Raw genomic sequence first — 25,900 nt, forward strand, 5'->3', positions numbered from 1 at the left:
TTTGTTGCTTGTGCTTTTGGTGTGATGTCCAAAAAAGCGTAAGGAAGACCAGGGATTAACTTTCAGTTCTATCACTGACTCGTTTGATCTTGAAAAACGTCTAGGTATTTAAGGTTTTCACAACTCACACCCTTATCTAGAAATTGTGGTAACAAGCGTCCTTACTCACGGAGTAGCTAGAATTATGAAGACTAAATGATATAACACCCGAAAAAACACTGTGTACATGATAACCCCTCAACGAATGCTCTCATCAACTAATACTTTCTTTAGAATATAACATACATCTTCAACTGCTTCACTCACTTTTGCATTGTCCTTATGCAAGCTAAAATTATTAGTAGTAAATTCAAGTTCATAAATTAGAATGCATGTATATGTTTTGGTAGGTCTATAAATGTGTACCTACATGAACATGTGGGGTGTGTGTGTGTGTGTGTGTGTGTGTGTGTGTGTGTGTGTGTATACATACGCACCATTAGGCAATGCATAGCTGAGGAAACTTTGAGAAGGACATTCTTTTTCTCATGATATGAAATTATCTCCATGAGTGACACTATTGTGTGTCAGGAGAACCTCATGAGCCGCAGGCCACATGGCCAAGGTGGAGATGGCCACAGCAGTGCAACTGCAGAAGGGCGAGTGACAGAATATCATTTGGTATTATCTCTCTATAACTGAGCTGATAATCAATTTAGGACTTCTTAAATGGCTGTGGGTCCTCAATCCCAAATTCATATTTAGTATACAGTATTAGGGTCACAGAAGAACAAATCTATGAAGGCTGAAATGAAATGCCTATCAAAAAAAATAATTCAACTTCGAAAAGATACTGAAATTATATTGTTTAGATTTTAAAATTCAGGGCCAGATTACACAGATTTGGAGAGCAATAAAAGTTTAGAAGGTTGGATGGAATAAGGGACCATTGAAATAAGATTATTAGTGCTCACAGGGGATTTAACCAAGAGAAGAAGAGGTAATTGTTTTTATATTAACATATGTTCTAATACCTCAATGTAAACTGTTACATGTCAGAATATAGGAACTGGATTTTAGTGATAGTATTTTGGCTGATTTTTGAGTTTCAAAAGAATCACTAAGAGCCCATATGTGTACTTTTAGATGTAGTCTTGGTAGTGCTATCAGGAAGTACACGTATTTTGATAAAGGTGAAATGTAGATATACAGTGTAATATGCATGTAATGCAGGAATTGTTGAAGATAAAATGAAATTTTCCATTTTGTGGAGAAAGCACGTGTAATAAACTGTATACAATGATATGTCTTTAAAGGATAACAGTAGTAATAATGATAGTAGGAATAAGCATTTACATTTATTTGCCACTTATTTTGTGCACAGGCACTTTTTAAGTGCTTTTCCTGCAATTGTACTTTTATTTTTCAACCACCTATATTTTATGAGAAAACTGAAACTAGACTCAAAGTTGATGGTTTGGCTCCCAAAAAGAGATTGAAGATATATTTTGTTAAAATTTTTAAAATAAAATTAAGAAAAAAACAACTTCATGATCTTTTGGGTAAAGGAAAAATCTGTATACCATTGGAAAATATGCTCCATCTTCTACTTGGCTGCCTTCGCCAAGGATTTTACCAGGAGTAAAGAAAAGGACGATTCTTGAATTTCTTCTTCCTTGAAAAATCTATTCCCTCCTTGAGAAATACAGTAAAATAGTTGACAGGTAGAAAGGTAACAGGGAAGGAAGACCAAGCAGCAGCCAGGGAGGAAATCCACGTTCTAGCTCTTCCATCCCAGGGGACGGGGCTTTGACAGAGCACAGTTAGCAAAATTCATCATGGCAAGCTGAAATGCATGAAGCCAAAACACATTCCTTCAGAAAGGCATCTGCAGGGACGTGAAAATGATGCGGAAATACTGAAAGCTGGAAAACCCATTGCTTTTGTAAAGTGTCCAAATGATTCTTTCTATATAGCACCCTAGTTTTGTGAGATCTGCCTTTCGCCTTAGGTCTATTTATTTCATTGTTTCTGTCTCTTTATGATTTGAAAACATGATTAGAGCTTACATTGAGAAATGAATTGGCTCAGGGAATGTATGCTTCAGTTTCAGGGAAGAAAATGTGATTTTCAATCCAGATATGATATATATTTTATATTCTTTATATTAGGTAGACATAAATAGAACTGCAGAAAGAAAGAGGGAGCGAAAGGGGGGAGAGAGGGAGCGAGAAAGGAAGTTGGGAGTTAGGTCTTCACAATTTTGTAAATGTGTAGGTTAGGACTTTAAATTTCACTTACACAATTATTGATTAAATGTTCCTTTAATTCATGTATTCATTTAATTCAACATTCAGTAAATATTAAAGGGCTGTGATCTCTGGGCATGCTACTAGGCACTGGATCTATAACTATAAACAAAACATACAGGATTCTGACAAGCTGAATGCTATATTTAATGGGAAAAATGGAGTATAAACAAGTAAGTACACGATAATATATTTTCAGTGGAAAAGAGCACTATGAAGAAAACTAAGTAAATGTTATAAGTATTAATAAAGGGCTTATTTAATTAATTAATTTGGGGAAACTGGAGAGCTTAGTTACATTGCGAGGGGAGGAGGGGAAGGGATCTATATATTACTGTACAGTTGTGAGTACTTTAATAAATTGTTTTTATTGATTATTTACACAGATTAATATCTGTATTTTACCAGTGCTCAGCATATACAAATTCCTGTTTGTTTCAGTCTATCCTTTTTTATGTGTGTGTGTATGTATGTGTACACACACACACACTTATAATTTTTTAAATTACATTTATTAGAGTGACAATAGTTAGTTAAATTACATAGATTTTTTTTTTTTTTAAGAAAAAAATAATTTTATTGTGGAAGGGGAACAGTACTTTATTGGGGAAGTGTGTACTTCCCGGACTTTTCCAAGTCGAGTTGTTGTCCTTTCAATCTTAGTTGTGGAGGACGCAGCTCAGCTCCAGGTCCAGTTGCCATTGTTAGTTGCAGGGGGCACAGCCCACCATCCCTTGCAGGAGTCAAACCGGCAAGCTGGTGGTTGAGAGCCCACGCTCCAACCAACTGAGCCATCCGCGAGCTCAGCGGCTGCTCAGCTCAAGGTACCATGTTCAAGCTTTAAAAAAAAAATAAAAAAATGACGTTTTCATTTTTAACTCTTTTGCTACTTCTGGGTTCTTACAGTACAGAAGCAGAAGTTGCAAAATATTCTTTATTCTTCTCTTCCCGTCTTTTTAAAAATTCTTATAGCATCTCATTTCAATCAGTGACTTCCAAAAAGTCAATCCTCTAATATAATGTAGATTTCTTATCCCTAGTGTGTTTATTTTTTAATATTGATGGAATAATTGAATCAAAAATAATGGAGGGGCAGAAGAGTGGCTCAGTTGAGAGCCCAAGCTCTGGGCAACGGGACTGCAGGTTCGCTCTCCACAAAGGCCAGTGAGCTGCGCCCTCCACAAGTAGAATGAAGACGAGCTGCAGCTGAGCTGCTGGTACTGACTCCCAGGCAGTTAGAGGGCTCATTTGGCTACAACTAAGATTGAACACAGCACTTTGAGCTGAGCTGTTGCTGAGCTCCGGGGTGGCTCACTTGGTTAGAGCGCGGGCTCTCAACCACAAGGTTGCCGGTTCAACTCCTGCAGGGGCTGGTTTGTGTGCCGCGCCCCCTGCGACTAAGGTTGGATACAGCACCTTGAGCTGCAGCTGAGCCTCCCGGTGGCTTAAGTGGTTAGAGTACGGGCTCTAACCATAAGGATGCCGGGTTCAATACAGCAGAGGGCGTGTTGTTTGGTTTGTGTACCCTCTGCGACTTAAATTGAACACGGCACCTTCCCTTTCTGAGCTTCCCCAGGGGTGGGGTGGCCCAGCCCCTGGGCCTCCCCGCCTCCCCTCCCACCCCACCCTCCACCCCACCCTCCACCCCACCCTCCCCGCCAAATCCTTCCCCCTCCCTCCCATTCCCTCCCCTTCCCTGTTGGAGTCCTTGCTCTTAAGCCAGCTCTTCTTGCTTGCTCTTAGCCAGCTCTTAAGCCACAGGGATGGGATAGTGTGCTCCTCTGATAGTATAGTGTGCCCCGCTAGGAGTGGCGCCCCCACCCCCATTTTGAAAGGACATGTCCTGGGAAAAACACTCAACCCTGATCACATGCACATGTGAATCATCCAAACTAGAAATGAAATCAGAAACAAGCTACAAATGAAGCTAAGCTACAAATGAAGCTAGCAATGAAAGCTAGAAATGAAACTAGATATGAAATGAAACTAGACATGAAACAAAGCAGAAATGAAACTAGAAACTAGACATGAAACTAGAAAGAAACCAGACATGAAACTAGAAACTAGACATGAAACTAGAAACTAGACATGAAACTAGAAACTAGACATGAAACTAGCAATGAAACTAGAAACTAGAAAAGAGAAAAGAGACTAGAAACTAGAAACTAGAAAAGAGACTAGAAACTAGAAACTAGAAACTAGAAAAGAGACTAGAAACTAGAAACTAGAAAAGAGACTAGAAACTAGAAGAGACTAGAAACTAGAAACTAGAAAAGAGACTAGAAACTAGAAACTAGAAACTAGAAAAGAGAAAAGAGACTAGAAACTAGAAACTAGAAAAGAGACTAGAAACTAGAAACTAGAAAAGAGACTAGAAACTAGAAAAGAAACTAGCAATGAAACTAGAAAAGAGACTAGAAACTAGAAACTAGAAACTAGAAAAGAGAAAAGAGACTAGAAACTAGAAAAGAGACTAGAAACTAGAAAAGAAACTAACTAGAAACTAGAGACTAGAAACTAGAAAAGAGACTAGAAACTAGAAAAGAGACTAGAAACTAGAAACTAGAAAAGAGACTAGAAACTAGAAACTAGAAACTAGAAAAGAGACTAGAGACTAGAAACTAGAAACTAGAAAAGAGACTAGAAACTAGAAAAGAGACTAGAAACTAGAAACTAGAAAAGAGACTAGAAACTAGAAGAGACTAGAAACTAGAAACTAGAAAAGAGACTAGAAACTAGAAACTAGAAAAGAGACTAGAAACTAGAAGAGACTAGAAACTAGAAACTAGAAAAGAGACTAGAAACTAGAAACTAGAAAAGAGACTAGAAACTAGAAAAGAAACTAGCAATGAAACTAGAAAAGAGACTAGAAACTAGAAACTAGAAACTAGAAAAGAGAAAAGAGACTAGAAACTAGAAACTAGAAAAGAGACTAGAAACTAGAAACTAGAAACTAGAAACTAGAAAAGAGACTAGAAACTAGAAAAGAGACTAGAAACTAGAAAAGAAACTAACTAGAAACTAGAGACTAGAAACTAGAAAAGAGACTAGAAACTAGAAAAGAGACTAGAAACTAGAAAAGAAACTAACTAGAAACTAGAAACTAGAAAAGAGACTAGAAACTAGAAAAGAGACTAGAAACTAGAAACTAGAAAAGAGACTAGAAACTAGAAACTAGAAACTAGAAAAGAGAAAAGAGACTAGAAACTAGAAACTAGAAAAGAGACTAGAAACTAGAAAAGAGACTAGAAACTAGAAACTAGAAACTAGAAAAGAGACTAGAAACTAGAAGAGACTAGAAACTAGAAACTAGAAAAGAGACTAGAGACTAGAAACTAGAAACTAGAAAAGAGACTAGAAACTAGAAAAGAGACTAGAAACTAGAAACTAGAAAAGAGACTAGAAACTAGAAACTAGAAACTAGAAACTAGAAAAGAGACTAGAAACTAGAAAAGAGACTAGAAACTAGAAAAGAAACTAACTAGAAACTAGAGACTAGAAACTAGAAAAGAGACTAGAAACTAGAAAAGAGACTAGAAACTAGAAACTAGAAAAGAGACTAGAGACTAGAAACTAGAAACTAGAAAAGAGACTAGAAACTAGAAGAGACTAGAAACTAGAAACTAGAAAAGAGACTAGAAACTAGAAACTAGAAACTAGAAACTAGAAAAGAGACTAGAAACTAGAAAAGAGACTAGAAACTAGAAAAGAAACTAACTAGAAACTAGAGACTAGAAACTAGAAAAGAGACTAGAAACTAGAAAAGAAACTAACTAGAAACTAGAAACTAGAAAAGAGACTAGAAACTAGAAAAGAGACTAGAAACTAGAAACTAGAAAAGAGACTAGAAACTAGAAACTAGAAACTAGAAACTAGAAGAGACTAGAAACTAGAAAAGAGACTAGAAACTAGAAAAGAAACTAACTAGAAACTAGAGACTAGAAACTAGAAAAGAGACTAGAAACTAGAAAAGAGACTAGAAACTAGAAACTAGAAAAGAGACTAGAGACTAGAAACTAGAAACTAGAAAAGAGACTAGAAACTAGAAGAGACTAGAAACTAGAAACTAGAAAAGAGACTAGAAACTAGAAACTAGAAACTAGAAACTAGAAAAGAGACTAGAAACTAGAAAAGAGACTAGAAACTAGAAAAGAAACTAACTAGAAACTAGAGACTAGAAACTAGAAAAGAGACTAGAAACTAGAAAAGAGACTAGAAACTAGAAAAGAAACTAACTAGAAACTAGAAACTAGAAAAGAGACTAGAAACTAGAAAAGAGACTAGAAACTAGAAAAGAAACTAACTAGAAACTAGAGACTAGAAACTAGAAAAGAGACTAGAAACTAGAAAAGAGACTAGAAACTAGAAAAGAAACTAACTAGAAACTAGAAAAGAGACTAGAAACTAGAAAAGAAACTAACTAGAAACTAGAAACTAGAAAAGAGACTAGAAACTAGAAAAGAGACTAGAAACTAGAAACTAGAAAAGAGACTAGAAACTAGAAACTAGAAACTAGAAACTAGAAAAGAGACTAGAAACTAGAAAAGAGACTAGAAACTAGAAAAGAGACTAGAAACTAGAAAAGAGACTAGAAACTAGAAAAGAAACTAACTAGAAACTAGAAAAGAGACTAGAAACTAGAAACTAGAAAAGAGACTAGAAACTAGAAAAGAGACTAGAAACTAGAAAAGAAACTAGCAATGAAACTAGAAAAGAGACTAGAAACTAGAAACTAGAAACTAGAAAAGAGAAAAGAGACTAGAAACTAGAAACTAGAAAAGAGACTAGAAACTAGAAAAGAAACTAACTAGAAACTAGAAACTAGAAAAGAGACTAGAAACTAGAAAAGAGACTAGAAACTAGAAACTAGAAAAGAGACTAGAAACTAGAAACTAGAAACTAGAAAAGAGAAAAGAGACTAGAAACTAGAAACTAGAAAAGAGACTAGAAACTAGAAAAGAGACTAGAAACTAGAAACTAGAAACTAGAAAAGAGACTAGAAACTAGAAGAGACTAGAAACTAGAAACTAGAAAAGAGACTAGAGACTAGAAACTAGAAACTAGAAAAGAGACTAGAAACTAGAAAAGAGACTAGAAACTAGAAACTAGAAAAGAGACTAGAAACTAGAAACTAGAAACTAGAAACTAGAAAAGAGACTAGAAACTAGAAAAGAGACTAGAAACTAGAAAAGAAACTAACTAGAAACTAGAGACTAGAAACTAGAAAAGAGACTAGAAACTAGAAAAGAGACTAGAAACTAGAAAAGAAACTAACTAGAAACTAGAAACTAGAAAAGAGACTAGAAACTAGAAAAGAGACTAGAAACTAGAAACTAGAAAAGAGACTAGAAACTAGAAACTAGAAACTAGAAACTAGAAAAGAGACTAGAAACTAGAAAAGAGACTAGAAACTAGAAAAGAAACTAACTAGAAACTAGAGACTAGAAACTAGAAAAGAGACTAGAAACTAGAAAAGAGACTAGAAACTAGAAACTAGAAAAGAGACTAGAGACTAGAAACTAGAAACTAGAAAAGAGACTAGAAACTAGAAAAGAGACTAGAAACTAGAAACTAGAAAAGAGACTAGAAACTAGAAACTAGAAACTAGAAACTAGAAAAGAGACTAGAAACTAGAAAAGAGACTAGAAACTAGAAAAGAAACTAACTAGAAACTAGAGACTAGAAACTAGAAAAGAGACTAGAAACTAGAAAAGAGACTAGAAACTAGAAAAGAAACTAACTAGAAACTAGAAACTAGAAAAGAGACTAGAAACTAGAAAAGAGACTAGAAACTAGAAACTAGAAAAGAGACTAGAAACTAGAAACTAGAAACTAGAAACTAGAAAAGAGACTAGAAACTAGAAAAGAGACTAGAAACTAGAAAAGAAACTAACTAGAAACTAGAGACTAGAAACTAGAAAAGAGACTAGAAACTAGAAAAGAGACTAGAAACTAGAAACTAGAAAAGAGACTAGAGACTAGAAACTAGAAACTAGAAAAGAGACTAGAAACTAGAAAAGAGACTAGAAACTAGAAACTAGAAAAGAGACTAGAAACTAGAAACTAGAAACTAGAAACTAGAAAAGAGACTAGAAACTAGAAAAGAGACTAGAAACTAGAAAAGAAACTAACTAGAAACTAGAGACTAGAAACTAGAAAAGAGACTAGAAACTAGAAAAGAGACTAGAAACTAGAAAAGAAACTAACTAGAAACTAGAAACTAGAAAAGAGACTAGAAACTAGAAAAGAGACTAGAAACTAGAAACTAGAAAAGAGACTAGAAACTAGAAACTAGAAACTAGAAACTAGAAAAGAGACTAGAAACTAGAAAAGAGACTAGAAACTAGAAAAGAAACTAACTAGAAACTAGAGACTAGAAACTAGAAAAGAGACTAGAAACTAGAAAAGAGACTAGAAACTAGAAACTAGAAAAGAGACTAGAGACTAGAAACTAGAAACTAGAAAAGAGACTAGAAACTAGAAAAGAGACTAGAAACTAGAAACTAGAAAAGAGACTAGAAACTAGAAACTAGAAACTAGAAACTAGAAAAGAGACTAGAAACTAGAAAAGAGACTAGAAACTAGAAAAGAAACTAACTAGAAACTAGAGACTAGAAACTAGAAAAGAGACTAGAAACTAGAAAAGAGACTAGAAACTAGAAACTAGAAAAGAGACTAGAGACTAGAAACTAGAAACTAGAAAAGAGACTAGAAACTAGAAAAGAGACTAGAAACTAGAAACTAGAAAAGAGACTAGAAACTAGAAACTAGAAACTAGAAACTAGAAAAGAGACTAGAAACTAGAAAAGAGACTAGAAACTAGAAAAGAAACTAACTAGAAACTAGAGACTAGAAACTAGAAAAGAGACTAGAAACTAGAAAAGAGACTAGAAACTAGAAAAGAAACTAACTAGAAACTAGAAACTAGAAAAGAGACTAGAAACTAGAAAAGAGACTAGAAACTAGAAACTAGAAAAGAGACTAGAAACTAGAAACTAGAAACTAGAAACTAGAAAAGAGACTAGAAACTAGAAAAGAGACTAGAAACTAGAAAAGAAACTAACTAGAAACTAGAGACTAGAAACTAGAAAAGAGACTAGAAACTAGAAAAGAGACTAGAAACTAGAAACTAGAAAAGAGACTAGAGACTAGAAACTAGAAACTAGAAAAGAGACTAGAAACTAGAAAAGAGACTAGAAACTAGAAACTAGAAAAGAGACTAGAAACTAGAAACTAGAAACTAGAAACTAGAAAAGAGACTAGAAACTAGAAAAGAGACTAGAAACTAGAAAAGAAACTAACTAGAAACTAGAGACTAGAAACTAGAAAAGAGACTAGAAACTAGAAAAGAGACTAGAAACTAGAAAAGAAACTAACTAGAAACTAGAAACTAGAAAAGAGACTAGAAACTAGAAAAGAGACTAGAAACTAGAAACTAGAAAAGAGACTAGAAACTAGAAACTAGAAACTAGAAACTAGAAAAGAGACTAGAAACTAGAAAAGAGACTAGAAACTAGAAAAGAAACTAACTAGAAACTAGAGACTAGAAACTAGAAAAGAGACTAGAAACTAGAAAAGAGACTAGAAACTAGAAACTAGAAAAGAGACTAGAGACTAGAAACTAGAAACTAGAAAAGAGACTAGAAACTAGAAAAGAGACTAGAAACTAGAAACTAGAAAAGAGACTAGAAACTAGAAACTAGAAACTAGAAACTAGAAAAGAGACTAGAAACTAGAAAAGAGACTAGAAACTAGAAAAGAAACTAACTAGAAACTAGAGACTAGAAACTAGAAAAGAGACTAGAAACTAGAAAAGAGACTAGAAACTAGAAAAGAAACTAACTAGAAACTAGAAACTAGAAAAGAGACTAGAAACTAGAAAAGAGACTAGAAACTAGAAACTAGAAAAGAGACTAGAAACTAGAAACTAGAAACTAGAAACTAGAAAAGAGACTAGAAACTAGAAAAGAGACTAGAAACTAGAAAAGAAACTAACTAGAAACTAGAGACTAGAAACTAGAAAAGAGACTAGAAACTAGAAAAGAGACTAGAAACTAGAAAAGAAACTAACTAGAAACTAGAAACTAGAAAAGAGACTAGAAACTAGAAAAGAGACTAGAAACTAGAAACTAGAAACTAGAAACTAGAAAAGAGACTAGAAACTAGAAAAGAGACTAGAAACTAGAAAAGAGACTAGAAACTAGAAAAGAGACTAGAAACTAGAAAAGAAACTAACTAGAAACTAGAAAAGAGACTAGAAACTAGAAACTAGAAAAGAGACTAGAAACTAGAAAAGAGACTAGAAACTAGAAACTAGAAAAGAGACTAGAAACTAGAAAAGAAACTAGCAATGAAACTAGAAAAGAGACTAGAAACTAGAAACTAGAAACTAGAAAAGAGAAAAGAGACTAGAAACTAGAAACTAGAAAAGAGACTAGAAACTAGAAACTAGAAAAGAGACTAGAAACTAGAAAAGAAACTAACTAGAAACTAGAGACTAGAAACTAGAAAAGAGACTAGAAACTAGAAAAGAGACTAGAAACTAGAAACTAGAAAAGAGACTAGAAACTAGAAACTAGAAAAGAGACTAGAAACTAGAAACTAGAAACTAGAAAAGAGACTAGAAACTAGAAACTAGAAAAGAGACTAGAGACTAGAAACTAGAAACTAGAAAAGAGACTAGAAACTAGAAAAGAAACTAGCAATGAAACTAGAAACTAGAAAAGAGACTAGAAACTAGAAAAGAAACTAGCAATGAAACTAGAAACTAGAAAAGAAACTAGCAATGAAACTAGAAACTAGACATGAAACTAGAAACTAGAAAAGAAACTGGAAATGAAACTAGACACGAAAGCTGGAAATGAAAGTGGAAATGAATGAAACTAGAAATGAATGAAACTAGAAATGAAAGCTAGAAATGAAACTGCAAATTAAGCTAAGCTAGAAATGAAGCTAGAAATGAAAGCTAGAAATCTAGCAATGAAACTAGAAATGAAACGAACCAGAAATGAAAGCTAGCAATGAAGACATGACAGGGTGTGTTCCGGCTTTTATTTTACAGATACAGAAAATATTCATTATAAACAATCTGGGTTCAAATCTTCAAGCAAGTGAACACTTATATATATATAAAAACAAAAAAAAACTTATATTTTTTATTAATTTTATTGGGGTGACAATTGTTAGTAAATTTACATAGGTTTCAGGTGTACAATTCTGTATTACATCGTCTATAAATCCCATTGTGTGTTCACCACCCAGAATCAGTTCTCCTTCCATCACCATATATTTGATCCCCTTTACCCTCATCACTCACCCCCCACCCCCTCACTTATAAGTTTTTAATTCAACATTTTCCTTCTAAAAACTAAGTTTCATAAAGGATTTTTATGTGTTGAAATATGAATCTTCTTTCTGCCATTCATTTTATGTCCTCAAGGGTTCTTGATAAAACAGCATCCTTGGTAAGAAAGGCCTAGAGAGGGGTAAGAGAAAAAGAGAGAGTTTTAAAATAAGCATCATTCATGGTCAAGTATTTATTACCCTCAGTCCTTCGATATTTCATGTAATTAGTCATTGGTTTAACCAAGTACTTCTAAAAGCATGAAAACACACTTGTAAAATTATACCAGAAGTCCCTTTTATAAACGCAACTTTTTCTATCTCTGAAAACATAAGTAATTTTTTCACATTTAAATATTGCACATATAAACACATTTATTTATCAAATTGCTAAAGTGTTGCAGATATCAATTAACACACAATGCTTTCAGTTTGGATAACTCAGAAACTTTCCTCAATTAGTTAATACTTCTAGGAGCTTTGTTAGTTAAAAAAAAAAAAAAAAAAAAAAAGAAAATTATTATTTTTCCTTTATAATGATCATAAATTAGAAATGCAGAATCTAATATTTCTGAAATTTACAACATGACTGTTGACTAACAATATGACTAAAAAACAAACAATCAAAAAATAGTTGTAAGACAGAGTCCTCGTCTCACCTTTGTCTTTGAATACATCTTGGATATTTTCACTGCCCTCTGCCACATCGCACTCTAAGTTCAGATCCAATAGTAGATAACTGAGCCACATAAGTATCTCTCCTACAAAGAAATTCAATATATTCTCCATGGAAAATATATGATCTGTTGTCAAAATCCCATTTCAACAGTAAATTATTGTTTTCCATTTCAACAGAAGATAATGTGCAAGGCTCTGAAAAATTAAAACAAGAAAATTATATTGATACATCTTGGTACTGCCAGAAAGCATTGTGTTGTGATAACGACCCTCAAATTTCCAGGCAGTAGAGTGTCAACTAAGTTAGATAGAATTAATATTTAAGTCAGAAAATAGGTTCAGAGGTTTTCAAAAACAAATCAGTGGGCCAACCCGGTGGCTCAGGTGGTTGGAGCTCTGTGCTCGTAACAGTGAAGCTGCCGGGTGGATTCCCACATGGGACAGTGCCAGATGGCTCAGTTGGTTGGAGCACAGCCTCTCAGCCACAAGGTTGCTGGTTCGATTCCTCAACTCCCCCAAGGGGTGGTGGGCTGCACCCCCTGCAACTAACAATGGCAACTGGACCTGGAGCTGAGCTGCACCCTCCACAACTACAATTGAAAGAACAACAACTTCACTTGGAGTAAAGTCCTGGAAGTACACACTGTTCCCCAATAAAGCCCTGTTCCCCTTCCCCAATAAAAACAAACAAACAAACAAACAAAAACACTTACCTGAATGCACAGGCACACACTTTTCCTTTGTTATTTTACCGACATTTTTAAACACACCAAGAAGAGTTTGAATAATGTGGTTAAACGTGAATAAAGTCAGAGCTTACATTTGCATTACGATTAGCCTGATTTCTGGCTATTAAAAAAATGCTAATGATTCAAATCAAATGCAGGAAACTAACGCACTTAACTCTTATTAAAAGAATTTGTAATTGGTTTTAACAAGGTATTTTCAAAAATTTTCTTGAGCAGCCTGTAAGAATAAAATCAAACATGTTTTGATATTTTCCTTCTCAGTGGGTTCTTGTTCTTTCAATGTTGACAAAATCCTAGGATTTAAATACATTGATTGACAATTTAGAGTTGTTTATTTTTCTTTCATTTTTATTTTATTTTCTATTTAGGCTTCCTGCAGCATTAGTTCTCTAAGAACCGAAGAGTGAATGAAGGAACATTGCCATTTAGATGCTCTAATCGTCTTCTAGATTGTTTATGACAAGACCGCTTTAGTTTCTTGTTGGATATTATTTTAAAACAACTGACCCAACTTCAGAAGGTGCCAAAAAAATATACCCATATTTTCAGAAAGGGAAAAAAAAAAAAAAAAAAAAAAAACTACTACTATCACAATGATGGTAACCATTTTGAGCACCTCCTGTAATTTCAGAACTCAAACGTGACTTGTATTCATCTTGCCATCCGTATATGTTGAGTGTGACAATTTTAATACAGTTTTCCTTTCTTAAAATGTGTACACATTTTGTTGGCACCCTCTGTGTGTGTGTGAGTGTGTGTGTGTGTATATATATATACACACAGCTTCCAAGTACACTAGTGGCGTGCCATGCCATCTCTTCTGATGGAATTCCATGCAGTATTCCAGTTCAAATCAAGTATATCTATCTACGCCTAACCCTGTGCCGCCCTGAAGGAAAACAGAGGACGTTCCATAGATCCCTATTTCTAAAGCCACGTCCATCATGAATGCTATGGACCTTTTACCTCGGCAAATTAACGGACAGGAGACGACCTAAAGAAATGACAGTGCAGCTTTCCGACCTAAGGTCAACTGCATTGCAAGCCCCCCGCCCCCCCCCCCCCCCAAAAAAAGTCCTTGGATTAATGCAAATTCCTTTTGTTTCATTTTTTTCCCTAGAACCTCCACCTACTGGCTCACGCGCATCCAGTCGTTCCTCTACTGCAATGAGAACGGGCTCCTGGGCAGCTTCTCGGAAGAGACCCACTCGTGCACGTGTCCCAACGACCAGGTGGCGTGCACGGCGTCCCTGCCCTGCACCGTGGGCGACGCGGCCGCCTGCCTCACCTGCGCCCCCGACAACCGCACCCGCTGTGGCACCTGCAACACGGGCTACATGCTGAGCCAGGGGCTCTGCAAGCCCGAGGTGGCCGAGTCCACCGACCACTACATCGGCTTCGAGACCGACCTGCAGGACCTGGAGATGAAGTTCCTGCTGCAGAAGACGGACCGGCGCATCGAGGTCCATGCCATTTTCATCAGCAACGACATGCGCCTCAACAGCTGGTTCGACCCCTCCTGGCGGAAACGGATGCTGCTCACCCTGAAGAGCAATAAGTACAAGTCCAGTCTGGTGCACATGATCCTGGGCCTCTCCCTGCAGATCTGCTTAACGAAAAACAGCACCCTGGAGCCCGTGCTGGCCGTGTACGTGAACCCCTTCGGAGGCAGCCACTCCGAGAGCTGGTTCATGCCCGTCAGCGAGCACAGCTTTCCCGACTGGGAGCGGACTAGGCTGGACCTCCCGCTGCAGTGCTACAACTGGTCCCTGACCCTGGGCAACAAGTGGAAGACGTTCTTTGAGACCGTGCACATCTACCTGAGGAGTCGCATGAAGGCCAACGGGCCCAATGGCAACGAGAGCATCTACTACGAGCCTCTGGAGTTCATCGACCCTTCCCGGAACCTGGGTTACATGAAAATCAACAACATTCAAGTGTTTGGCTACAGCATGCACTTTGACCCCGAGGCCATCCGAGACCTGATTTTGCAGCTGGACTACCCCTACACTCAGGGATCCCAGGACTCGGCACTTTTGCAGCTTCTAGAGATAAGAGACCGTGTAAATAAACTGTCCCCACCTGGTCAGCGCCGTCTAGACCTCTTCTCTTGCCTGCTTCGTCACAGACTCAAGCTGTCTACCAGTGAGGTCGTGAGGATCCAATCTGCTCTGCAGGCTTTCAATGCCAAATTGCCCAACACAGTGGATTATGACACGACCAAATTATGTAGTTAACCATTCCTGTCAAGCACAACCCCAAATCTTGGAGGAGTTTTTACAGTGCTTTTGTGGAACAGTTTATGTTTGGAAGAGTGAATTTAAATTGTCTTTTCAATATCTGTCTTATACCCGTCGATAACAGTGGGTGGCAATTTACACACATGAACTTGCTGACAATGAATATATTATACTGCAGTATTGGTCTATGAATGAAATAAATACTGACACCAGTCGAGAAGACATTCTACTTTTTACAATAAATTTCATTTGTAATTTTATATGTTCCGTGGCAATGCTTTTGTGCATTACATCCTCTAGCGGGAACATAAAGAGATACCAATAAAATTTTGTAGCTGAACAGTTATTAAAAAGAAGTGCTGTGGGATTCCTTTTTTCCATGAAATGAGTTCTATTTTGATACAGCTTGTTAGAGCCTGGGGAAAATTCACCAAGATTTTTTTAAAATGGAAACATTTGAAGGTCCCTCTCAATAGCCTTCAGGGAAAACCCAACCTGGTAGAATACTTAGTAACCAGTTATATTTTTATGGTTAACAGCATAGTGGAGGTAGGCATATTCATTACCTACACTTATAACCCATTCCTAAAAATACCATCATTATTAAAAGAAACAGAGAAACTATTTCCCAACTAAATATCCGAACATTTGGGCAAAGGTACAGGAAAGTGGCATGATTAGAAGCACATCCGAGGAAGTAAACCCTCGTTTCTTAGCAACTTGCCTTCTCTTTCTACAATCTAATAACCGAAAACCGAGTTATTCCAGCACTTTACTAATTTCAATAATGTAACATTTCTAGAATTCACAAATTGTAATGCATTGGTAAAAAAGGATCAAACGGATCAAATAATTAATTCAAGTGTAAACAGACTTTTTTTTTGTCTTCTCAGAGAAACTACCATTACTAAAATATATTTTGAAGAGCAAAATCTTTCAATACAAACAAAGTGCAGTGTAATGTCTTGGTTTGAAATTTAAGCTGAATCCCCATATCATCCATGGTGTACCATTAGATATATACTTAGTGCTATTTTTTTCCTTTGAATTTAAATTTAACTTTCGTTTCAATATATTAATGCTTCTGCAAAGTGTGGTTATGTTATCACTCAGCTCTTATCTAAATATTTCATAAACATTTCCCATCATTTAAACCAAAGCACTGTCAAGCCCAGTTTTCCTGCCGAGGTCATGAAGTCATTTCTCAGGGCACAGAGAAAGGAACTCATGACAGGAATAAAAAGAATACAACTGATGACAAAAGCATTACACAGATATTCTGGATTCTTCAGCTGTTTGTTTTCATGTCCAAAGCATTTTAAGAACTATTAGACAGTTCAGATAAGAAATACGTATTCAATCCACCAGACCAACACATGGGTCTTCTACTATCTATCTGGGTAGTTTGTAGGTAATTCAGCAGAAAATAGTGGGAGTGCCAAAGATTATATACACATGATCTTCTAGTCATCTTTTTTTATAGGTATATAATGAGTATTACAATTTGAACACAGTTTTTTCCTTTCTTAAAATATGTATACACATGTTTGGCACTCTGTATATATACCATCTTTCTGTTTCCTGAAACTAAACCTAGCCGGACCATCAGTTCTACTGCATCTCTTGGAGCAAAAATTAATATAAGACCCGGTCTTATTTTTCTATAAGACCCAGTCATAATATAATATAACATAATATAATATAATAAAATATAATATAATATAATAAAATATAATATAATATAGTATAACATAATATAATATAATATAATATGATATAGTATAATATAACATAGTCAATATAATATGGGTCTTATATTTATATTTGCTCCAAAAGACACATTAGAGCTGAGGGTCCAGATAGGCCTTATTTTCGGGGAAATACAGTAGGATCAAAGCAGATATTCTCTTCATTCAATTCTGACACCACCACCAGGTTATGAATTATTATTCCCATTTTCTTGGTGTAAAACAGAGGCTCACAGCAGTTTTTCACATTCTCCGAGATCACAAACTAAGAAGGTGAAAACAAAGATTTCAACACAGACTTTTCTGGAATGTACCTGTCCTCTTTTCAGTGCATCACTGAGTTTAAATGAGCCATCCTAGTTCTCTATTTAATCTCACTACATGGTGAAGCAAGAATCACTAATGAAATTGAGGTCTCAGTCATCCTCAAACACATACCCTCACAGTATATCTCAACAACTGCAAAAAGCCGGAATTTACCATCCACAAATCAGTCATCCACAGAGCGATAAATCTTATCAAATATAGACAACACAATTCCAAAGACGTTTGCTGCATAAGTCAGAATTACCACTAGAACTTTTTCTGGAATTGTCTTAGAGACCAGAATCCACTGGAGCAACACACATGCTCACCAATGGACTCTGAAGGGCTGTCATTCCTGGAACTTAAGGAAAGGGTCAGCCATGTTCATTGGTCATTGTTCAGCACACTTTCCCCTGGCTGACTTATGAGAGAAGATACAACAGACACAGGTGAGAAAGTACCTACCTAGGACTTTATCCTGGGACTTCTCGTGCCTGGCGTGTGTTGGCACAAAAGTGCCACTGAGCAGGACCAAATCATCTTCGTTCCAGCTGTCCTTGGAAGCACTGTCAGTGCATCCTTCCTGAGTCTGCTTTCCCTCTGAAAATACAGAAGTATACGAATGTCCTCTGAATGTTGGGTCTACAATAATATGAACACAATAGAATTGGCATAACCAAGAAAAACGATCAACACATTTTTATATTTCTATTTCTCATATATTGCCAGCTGTTAAGCACTGTCAAATAAGCAATAGACAATATAATCAAGTTTAATACAACACGTGTTTGTCAAAGTATGGGGGAGAAAATGCAGCCCATAAATATTTCATTCTTCCTAAATTGGTCGTATAGGGAAATATTTTCACTCATTATTGCTTTAGGAATTGGAGAATTAAAAAAAAACAAAACAAAACAAAAAACTTTACTCTCAAAATCTTATTCAGAGCCAAAGTTTGAGAGGTGTATATGTAAAAATCATATTTTAAAAGCGTATTTGATTTCTCTTCTGATAGTCCTAATTCAGGCTTCTTAATTAAGAATTAACTGAACTTAATAAATTGACTGAAACTTGAAATTCTGCAAGTCAAAAATTTATTGAGAATACATTTTCTCCAGGAACATCTTACTACTCTACTATTTTGCTGACTATCATACTTTGACTTTCTTTTCTATCACAGGAATCTCAAGCTGATTTTTTGCAACTTAAATCAGTATGCAAATGATCATGTCAGCTAAAAATAAAATGCTGAAATAGTTGATGGTCTTCTCTAACTGCATTTACATAATGCAAGAACATTTATTTTCTCTCTCCCTTTTTTTGTGCTTCTTGTCAAAATAGAAATATTTTCAAAGGAACTGGGACCATGCACTGCCCTCTAATCATAAAGGGTTTTGAGTTTGGATTTGGGTTTTGGTAAAAACTCTTTCTTTTCTTATAGAGGGTATTAAAAAGATCCGTTCAATTCGAGCAGACCAAAAATTTATTAATTTGAAGAAAAACTATTTGAAACAATGTGGAAACTATATATGTTTGCTAAAGTGGGAGTTATAAAAGATAGGCATTCAACTGGAAGAAAAGTTGAAACTTTTGAAAACATAGAAAATACAACTTTTAAATAATAAACTTGGCATAAGATTTTATGGTGCTACACATAGATCTCCCAAATCAACGTGGCTATTGAAAATGGCATGTGAAATAAATGAAGCTTAGAGGAAACTGATAACAATCTCATTCTGATTTGGTGCCTGGATCATTTCATTAGAATAATAATACTTTAGCAAAATTGCATTTCCCTCTGGTCAGAAGGACGGCATTTATAATTTGGAACCACAGTCACAGATACTAAGCTTGTGGTATTCTTAGGCAGTCAGCTGGATTTTTAAAACCTCAGGGCTTTTATTTACCATGTCCACTCAATATCTACTATTCCACTGCTGATGACATTCCACTTTCCTCTCCTCCACCTACGTGATCAGATTATATTTCTATCTCCAGGCTTTCCTGGAGATAGAAATATAAATTATAATTCAATCACCACATAATAATCCAGTATTTGGTAAATCATTGCAGTTAGCTTACAAACATCTCCATTTCTTTTTCATGAAGGCCAACAATAGCTATTTTAATGAACTATGAATGGCTTAGGAATTAGAATATCCATGTCAAATTATTTGATATTGAGGACATGCAGCCAAGTGTGGTAAATTGCTACATATAAATGAAATTCAATCTGAAGCAAAAATGCCACACTTTAAATTGTCTCATGTGCGGAGATCAGACTAACCATTTAATGACTAAAGTACTATTTCATTCGATGATTATTCAATATAACTATCACATAATAACTGTACTACATAACACTTGATTAATGAAATATCTAGGCAGGACTTTCCATGAGTCAAGCACTGTTCTGAGGCCACAGTGAATACAAGGATTTCAAGGTAAGACAACGACCACTCCACAGGTTTCTAACTGGAGTCTCCCATCCAACCGGCATTATTATGGGCATAAAACCGTCCTGCCAGGGTTCAAAAGTGGTTCATACAGGCTGGAACATTTGATTTTCTCCTTGGAACAGGAGACTCAATAATCAAGTTTATGCCTTTAAAGCAAAATCAGAAATAAATTCTAGTGGCTTAGGGAGTTAACATTATCAACAAAAAATAATATGATTGCTACCTGGGGAGAGCCCGAGTGTTAAAAGGTTATTTCCTAGGACAGAGCTGTCCAGTAGAAAGAGAATTAAGCCACACTTTAAGCCATCCAGGTAATTTAAAATTTCCTTGCAGTCATTTTTTTTTTCCGAAAGTGTAAGAAGAAATACGTTTTAACACCTTTTAACTAAACCGATATATCTAAGATACCACAATTTCGAATGTAATCAATAAGAAACATTACCAATGGGGAATTTTAATTTTTGGTTCCAAGTCTTGGAAATTTGGGCACGATTCTGCCTGTACTTCCATCTCAGTGGGACCAGCCACTTTTCTAGGGCTCAGTAGTCACACGCAGCCAGTGGCTACCTACCATTCAGCCTGAGCAGCCTTACCTAGGAAGTGACTTTTGTTACGTGGGAGACTAACCTGCCATTTTGATTCATCTTCATTACCTGCATTTTATAAGTTTTTTTGAATATATGTTTATCATCTTTATTCTTTATTTAAATATTGGTAAGATCTCCCCAGTGTTCCCACACAGTGGTCAAAACCTGAACTAACTAATCCGTTAGCAGGACTCCAGCTGGTCACCCTCCTCCAACACCCCCTCCACTATCCCGAGGTTGATAGAAGCCCCCGCTCTTCAGTTTCTGCTTTACTTGGCGGTCTGACCATTTCTCTTGCTGTTTTACCTGTTAGCTGTGCTGAAAAGCATAGGTGGATAGTTGTTTATTTAATTTGTCAGTTTTAAGTGTTTCTTAAGGAGGTGTTCTTTTTTTTCCCCTCCTCAAATTGCTCAGTCTACTCTATTAATGGAAACCCACATTCGTCTCCTTTCTTTAATTTCCCTGGATATTTTTCAATCCATTCTCCCTCAAGTCACCAAAATGAACTTTTAAATTATAAAGCTTTTCAAATGGAAACGTCACACTTATTCTTTACAGAATAAGGAATTAACGCTTTAGTTGGCATGTAATTCCTTTCTTAATCCAATTCTTGGCTGTTTTTTATCCTCCTCTTCCCAATTATTTATTGCATTCCAAACAATAATCTACCTATATAAAGGTGCTTACAGTGCAAAGGTGGCATGCTCTTTCATGCCTCCAGACTCTTTCTTATTCAACACTCTGCCTCTGCCAGCAACATTTTTCATTTATTCACCCTTGATTGCCTTCTAAAACAGAAAATGATAATGATTCTCATTCATGAGTCAGGTGAACAATTATCTCATATGAGAATTTACTCCTAATCTCCCCAGTAGTAAAATGGACCATTCTGTTTTACACCCAATTGCAACAAGGCAAACAATGCTTTAAAAATAAATTGACATTTTACTCTACTTAATTTTTATATATCTATTAGATTGTAGATTCCTAGAAGGCAAAAACCATACATACTCAATTCTCTTTTTTGAACCTTTGATATGTACTTATTGACAAGCCTAAAATCAAAGCTTCATTCAACCCAGTACACTTCGTAAGTCCACGAACTCATGGTTCATCAAATGAATTATGTGGAAAAGTGGTTCTGAATTTAAAGATAATTCCTATTTGTCTAACTGTTTTAACCTAATGCACGTTTTTATACTATAGTAAATTTGAAATCAACACCGCTAACAATCAACACTATAAAATAAGTGATATTTTTTTCTTCTAAATTTAAACATCATTATTCAATCCTTTAAATAGTGTTCACTGATCATCATATCAGCAGCATGTGGCTGATCCCTCTGCTAGAACTCAGCATCATTCACCTGAGACACTTCATCTTTTAATATTTAATAGCGGATGACGATTCAAACGTCTACAAATCTAAATCCGCATGCCCTTCCCCTAGAGAGCTATCCACCTCACCCAACATAGAAAATTAGTAACTCAACAAGTTCACTTCCTAGGGTTTCCAACAAGAGAGGTAATACATTGAATATTTAACATACAATAATTTTCAAGGACAATCACAATTACTGTATTAGTTGTTCTGTTGTTAAGTATTATTTTATGTATCTTTAAAGTCATAGGTTGATATTTGCTATTCCGTGGGGTGAATGCCCCTCTTCCACTTTGTGGGTACTAAGATAAAAGACACCCAAGATAATAGCACATTTGCTTTTCTAATTAAAATTTAGCCATGGCAATTTTCTTGTTCAGATTCCCTAATACTTATATAATGGTACATAGCTTCAATAACCTCTGGGGGTGCCAAACACAAAGTATACACATTTTAAGAGACATTGTCTTAAACATGTGCATACATTATTTTCACACCCTCTGTCTAAAAGCATATTTTTTAAAACAAAACTTTTAAACATGAAAACTAATGAAAAAATATACTTAACACATTTAAATGAAGATTACAGTTGTAGAATTTGTGAGACAAATTTAAATACTTAAAAAGTGTTGTATTGATTATGAGGAAGAACTGAATGTGTTAAATGTCTCAGTTACACTTAATGAAAACTCTACAATGATATTCCTGATTTGAAGAACTCCACACTCTCGTGTGTTATATTATCTTGTTTAATTGGGCCAAAACATTTCTACTAAGTACTAAGATTATTTATAAATTACCTATAAATTATATAAGGTCTATGATATAACTTATTTTGATGGTCTCTGTCCCCAACATGGCTTTACCAGATAGTCTGCTATCTTCTGTGCCAAAATTATCAACAGTTTAATAAATGCCTCTTCTAATATTTTTTTCATCAATTAGCATTATATGTGATTATTTTCTTTTGAATTAGCAAAAATCTAGATCAGGTGCACTAATCACAAACACATTGTTTCACCAGGAAATGAAAATATGTGCAGCAGAAGAGCAAGTGTGTGTTGTTATTATTTAATATTAGAATAGGTTAAAAAGAAGGAAAACAGGGGAAAACACATGCAACATGTTTCTACTATTCAATTTGCCTCAGTACCACCAGTAATGAACAAATATCATTAGGTAAAAACTAAGGATTCTGAATAGAGACTTGAGTTAATAATGTTATAGTAGTTATTAATTGCAACAAAGGTACCATACTAACTAACATAAGAGTTAGTTAGGAAAAACTGGTAGTGGGGTATAGAAACACTTTTCCTATCTTCATAGCTTTTCTGTAAATCTAAATATGTTGTGAATAAAAGCTGTTTTAGAAATCCTAATCCCTAAGCTATTCAGTGAGTTACTAGAAATTTCCTAAGTACAAATCATTTTCAAAACAAAAATCTTACCTTTGAATAATGTTCCCTGAGAAGTATTGTTACAATACGTGTTTGTTCCCTCAAATTCTCCTTCTTTTCCCAGGTACAAAGCCTCCCCGCTAGATGACTTTTCCTTCCCTCACTTGTAGGTAAGTGTGGCAATACGTCTAAATTCTCACCAGTGAATTGTGAATGCAAATCATATGGACAACACCCATTGCAGGTACTTAAACGAAACTTGGCCTGGGCTTTTTCCTGCTTATCACCCTGTGTGTGAATGGCCATGAGTCCAGTTACCTAGAAAATCGTGTTTCAAGGATGAAAGAGCCCCAACTATTCCTGAAATGGATACTCTGAGCGGATCCTACATACATATCCTACATATTATGTAAGAGAGAAATCAATGTATCTCTTTTTTGAGCCATTCCATTTTAGGCGGTTTTAAAATTTTTGCTCAGCTTTCACTCTAATATGGTAATACATCCTATGCATTACTTTTTCTCCATTGCACCCTCCGATTGAATATGTAACTACTATAATGTACTTTTGTAGTAATGGGCACAAAATTTACAATTTACAAAATATGGAAATGCTTCATTTATGCAGTAGCTTAGCAGGGACTAAATAGGTTTTTATAAGAATAATTTCCAGAAATGCAAACCTCATACCCTTTTTATGGCGTAAAACTGTTTTTGCTGTAATGCTTTTGATGGAGCTTTTTGCAAATTTCATGTGCAAGCATACTAAGTAATCAAAATGACCATCAGTTACCTTATGTTGTAATGACATATCAAACACAGTGATTATTTTGGCACATAAGCTTGCTTTGCTGTATACTAAAAGACTATATTGTCATAATTCTTGTGTTTATGTCACTCTCACGAGCATCAGCCCATCATTTGGGTACCGAGTATCACATACAGTTGTTCTAACACTCTTTTTTAAAAATGCATTACTCTTGGTTAAGGTAGTTACAGAAAGGAAGTTAGAACACCAAAATGTGTCTGAATTAAGATTACTTTTTACAGGAGTGTTTTGAAACACTCAGTGATTAGAGAATGTGAGAATTTGTACTTCTGTGATATATGGTTTGATAGAATATGATTTATACTTAGGAAGCTACAACTCCACAAGACTACTAGTTACCTACGTTTGCCTATCATGAGCCAAGGATGTTCAAAGTATGTTCTACTCTTTGGAAATGTTTACCTATTACTAAATATTATGATGCTGGGCCAGTCTCATTTTCTAAACAGCCTTGATAACATGCATCTACCTGAAATCTAAAGATTTCATTTGGTTTTGTTTTGTGGATTTAATTATCGAACCACATATTCATTTATTCAACAAAAAATAAACCAAGTCCCAACCATGTATCTAGGTTCTGAGAGTAAAACAATGGAAAACATGAATGCTGTGGCTGAGTTTCTTAGATGTAGGTAAGAGTCATTCTTTCCTTCTTCTAACATTATAACTCCTGACTTTTAGCTGGCCCTGGCTACCAGCAAGATATTACATCCCTTAGCTTTTGTGTTGAACAGTTGTGGTCATACGGCCACATTCTGACAAAAATAAAAAGAAGTGAACAGAATGCGTGTCTGGTTCATTCTCCCAGGGCCAGCTCCATAATTTGCAGGGTTCAAAATGTGAACAATGAAAATGCATCCATGAAACTGACCCTCATGCTTTCAATGGAGATGTGGTAGTTTAGTCCTTGTTCTTTTATCCCCTTCTTCACTTGCTGGGATACAAAATTATGTTAGGACCTGGAAGAGCCATGAGTCCAGAGATGAAGGCCATGTGAAGAGAATGAAACAGTTACCCATTATCCCTGGGCTAATGACCTATTTCCTCATTAGTATTAGGTTGATGCAAAAGTAATTGCGGTTTAAAAGGTTAAAAATGGCAAAAACCACAATTATTTTTGCACCAACCTACTACTAGGTCAGACACTTAAGTTCGTAAACTTTCCACCTTGTGAGTGCACAGTGTGAGATAGAAACAGGAGTCCTATGTAAGCCATTGTAATGTTCAGTCCCACTGCTATAGCACATTGTCAGGTGCCAAATGTTACATACACACATTTTCCAAAGGCCACCTTGTAAATGTGATTTAAAAAATAAGAACAAAAGTGATATCAATACTCACACAGTTGAATTATCATTATCCCTATGTTTAATTTCTACAGACACAAAGTAAAGATGCATGGGTACCCTGATAGAACGTTATCTATTTAAGTGATCCTAAATTGCCCTTCATATGGTTGAGCCTGTGCTCATGGTACCCTGCTTTATAAAGACATGGTTCTCAAATATTTGATTTAATGAATCATTAATTTCATTAATTAATGTTATGTCAGTAATGTCAAACTGTTGATACATATAAAATTTACATACTGTTTCCACTTCAGCTAACTTCATTACTCTCATTATCATCAATATCAGAAATTATACTGAATACATAGTTTATTTTAGGTAATTATGAATAAACTGGGTGGATGGGTGAGGGACGATATAAGGCATTGTCGTTCCTTTTCAAGACAGTAAAGTGAATTGTATGACAGGGAACATACATTCTTTCTTATCTATTCATATGGATGAGTGGAGATATATATATATATACATACATATATATACACACACACATAGATATATCTATATATATATCTACATATATAGATAACAATACAATGTAAAAATATATG

At 35.4% G+C, this 25,900-nt stretch overlaps 1 protein-coding gene across 8 annotated transcripts in view; it reads left to right on the forward strand.

The window, feature by feature from the left end:
- Nucleotides 1-15,797, forward strand: part of BRINP3 (BMP/retinoic acid inducible neural specific 3) — a 347,922-nt gene extending 332,125 nt beyond the window's left edge. For 4 of the 8 annotated variants that reach the window (XM_081039061.1, XM_081039059.1, XM_081039058.1 and 1 more), the window contains one exon: nucleotides 14,178-15,795. In XM_081039061.1, coding sequence (XP_080895187.1) covers nucleotides 14,178-15,294 — 1,117 coding nt within the window. In that variant the 3' untranslated portion in view covers nucleotides 15,295-15,795. Of the gene's footprint in view, nucleotides 1-14,177 lie in introns of all 8 variants that reach the window. The other 4 variants (XM_081039064.1, XM_081039063.1, XM_081039062.1 and 1 more) reach the window with 2 other exon arrangements.
- Nucleotides 15,798-25,900: the final 10,103 nt, after the last annotated feature.

The sequence above is a fragment of the Rhinolophus hipposideros genome (assembly GCF_964194185.1).
Source record: "Rhinolophus hipposideros genome assembly, chromosome: 26".
Taxonomy (NCBI): Eukaryota; Metazoa; Chordata; class Mammalia; order Chiroptera; family Rhinolophidae; genus Rhinolophus; species Rhinolophus hipposideros.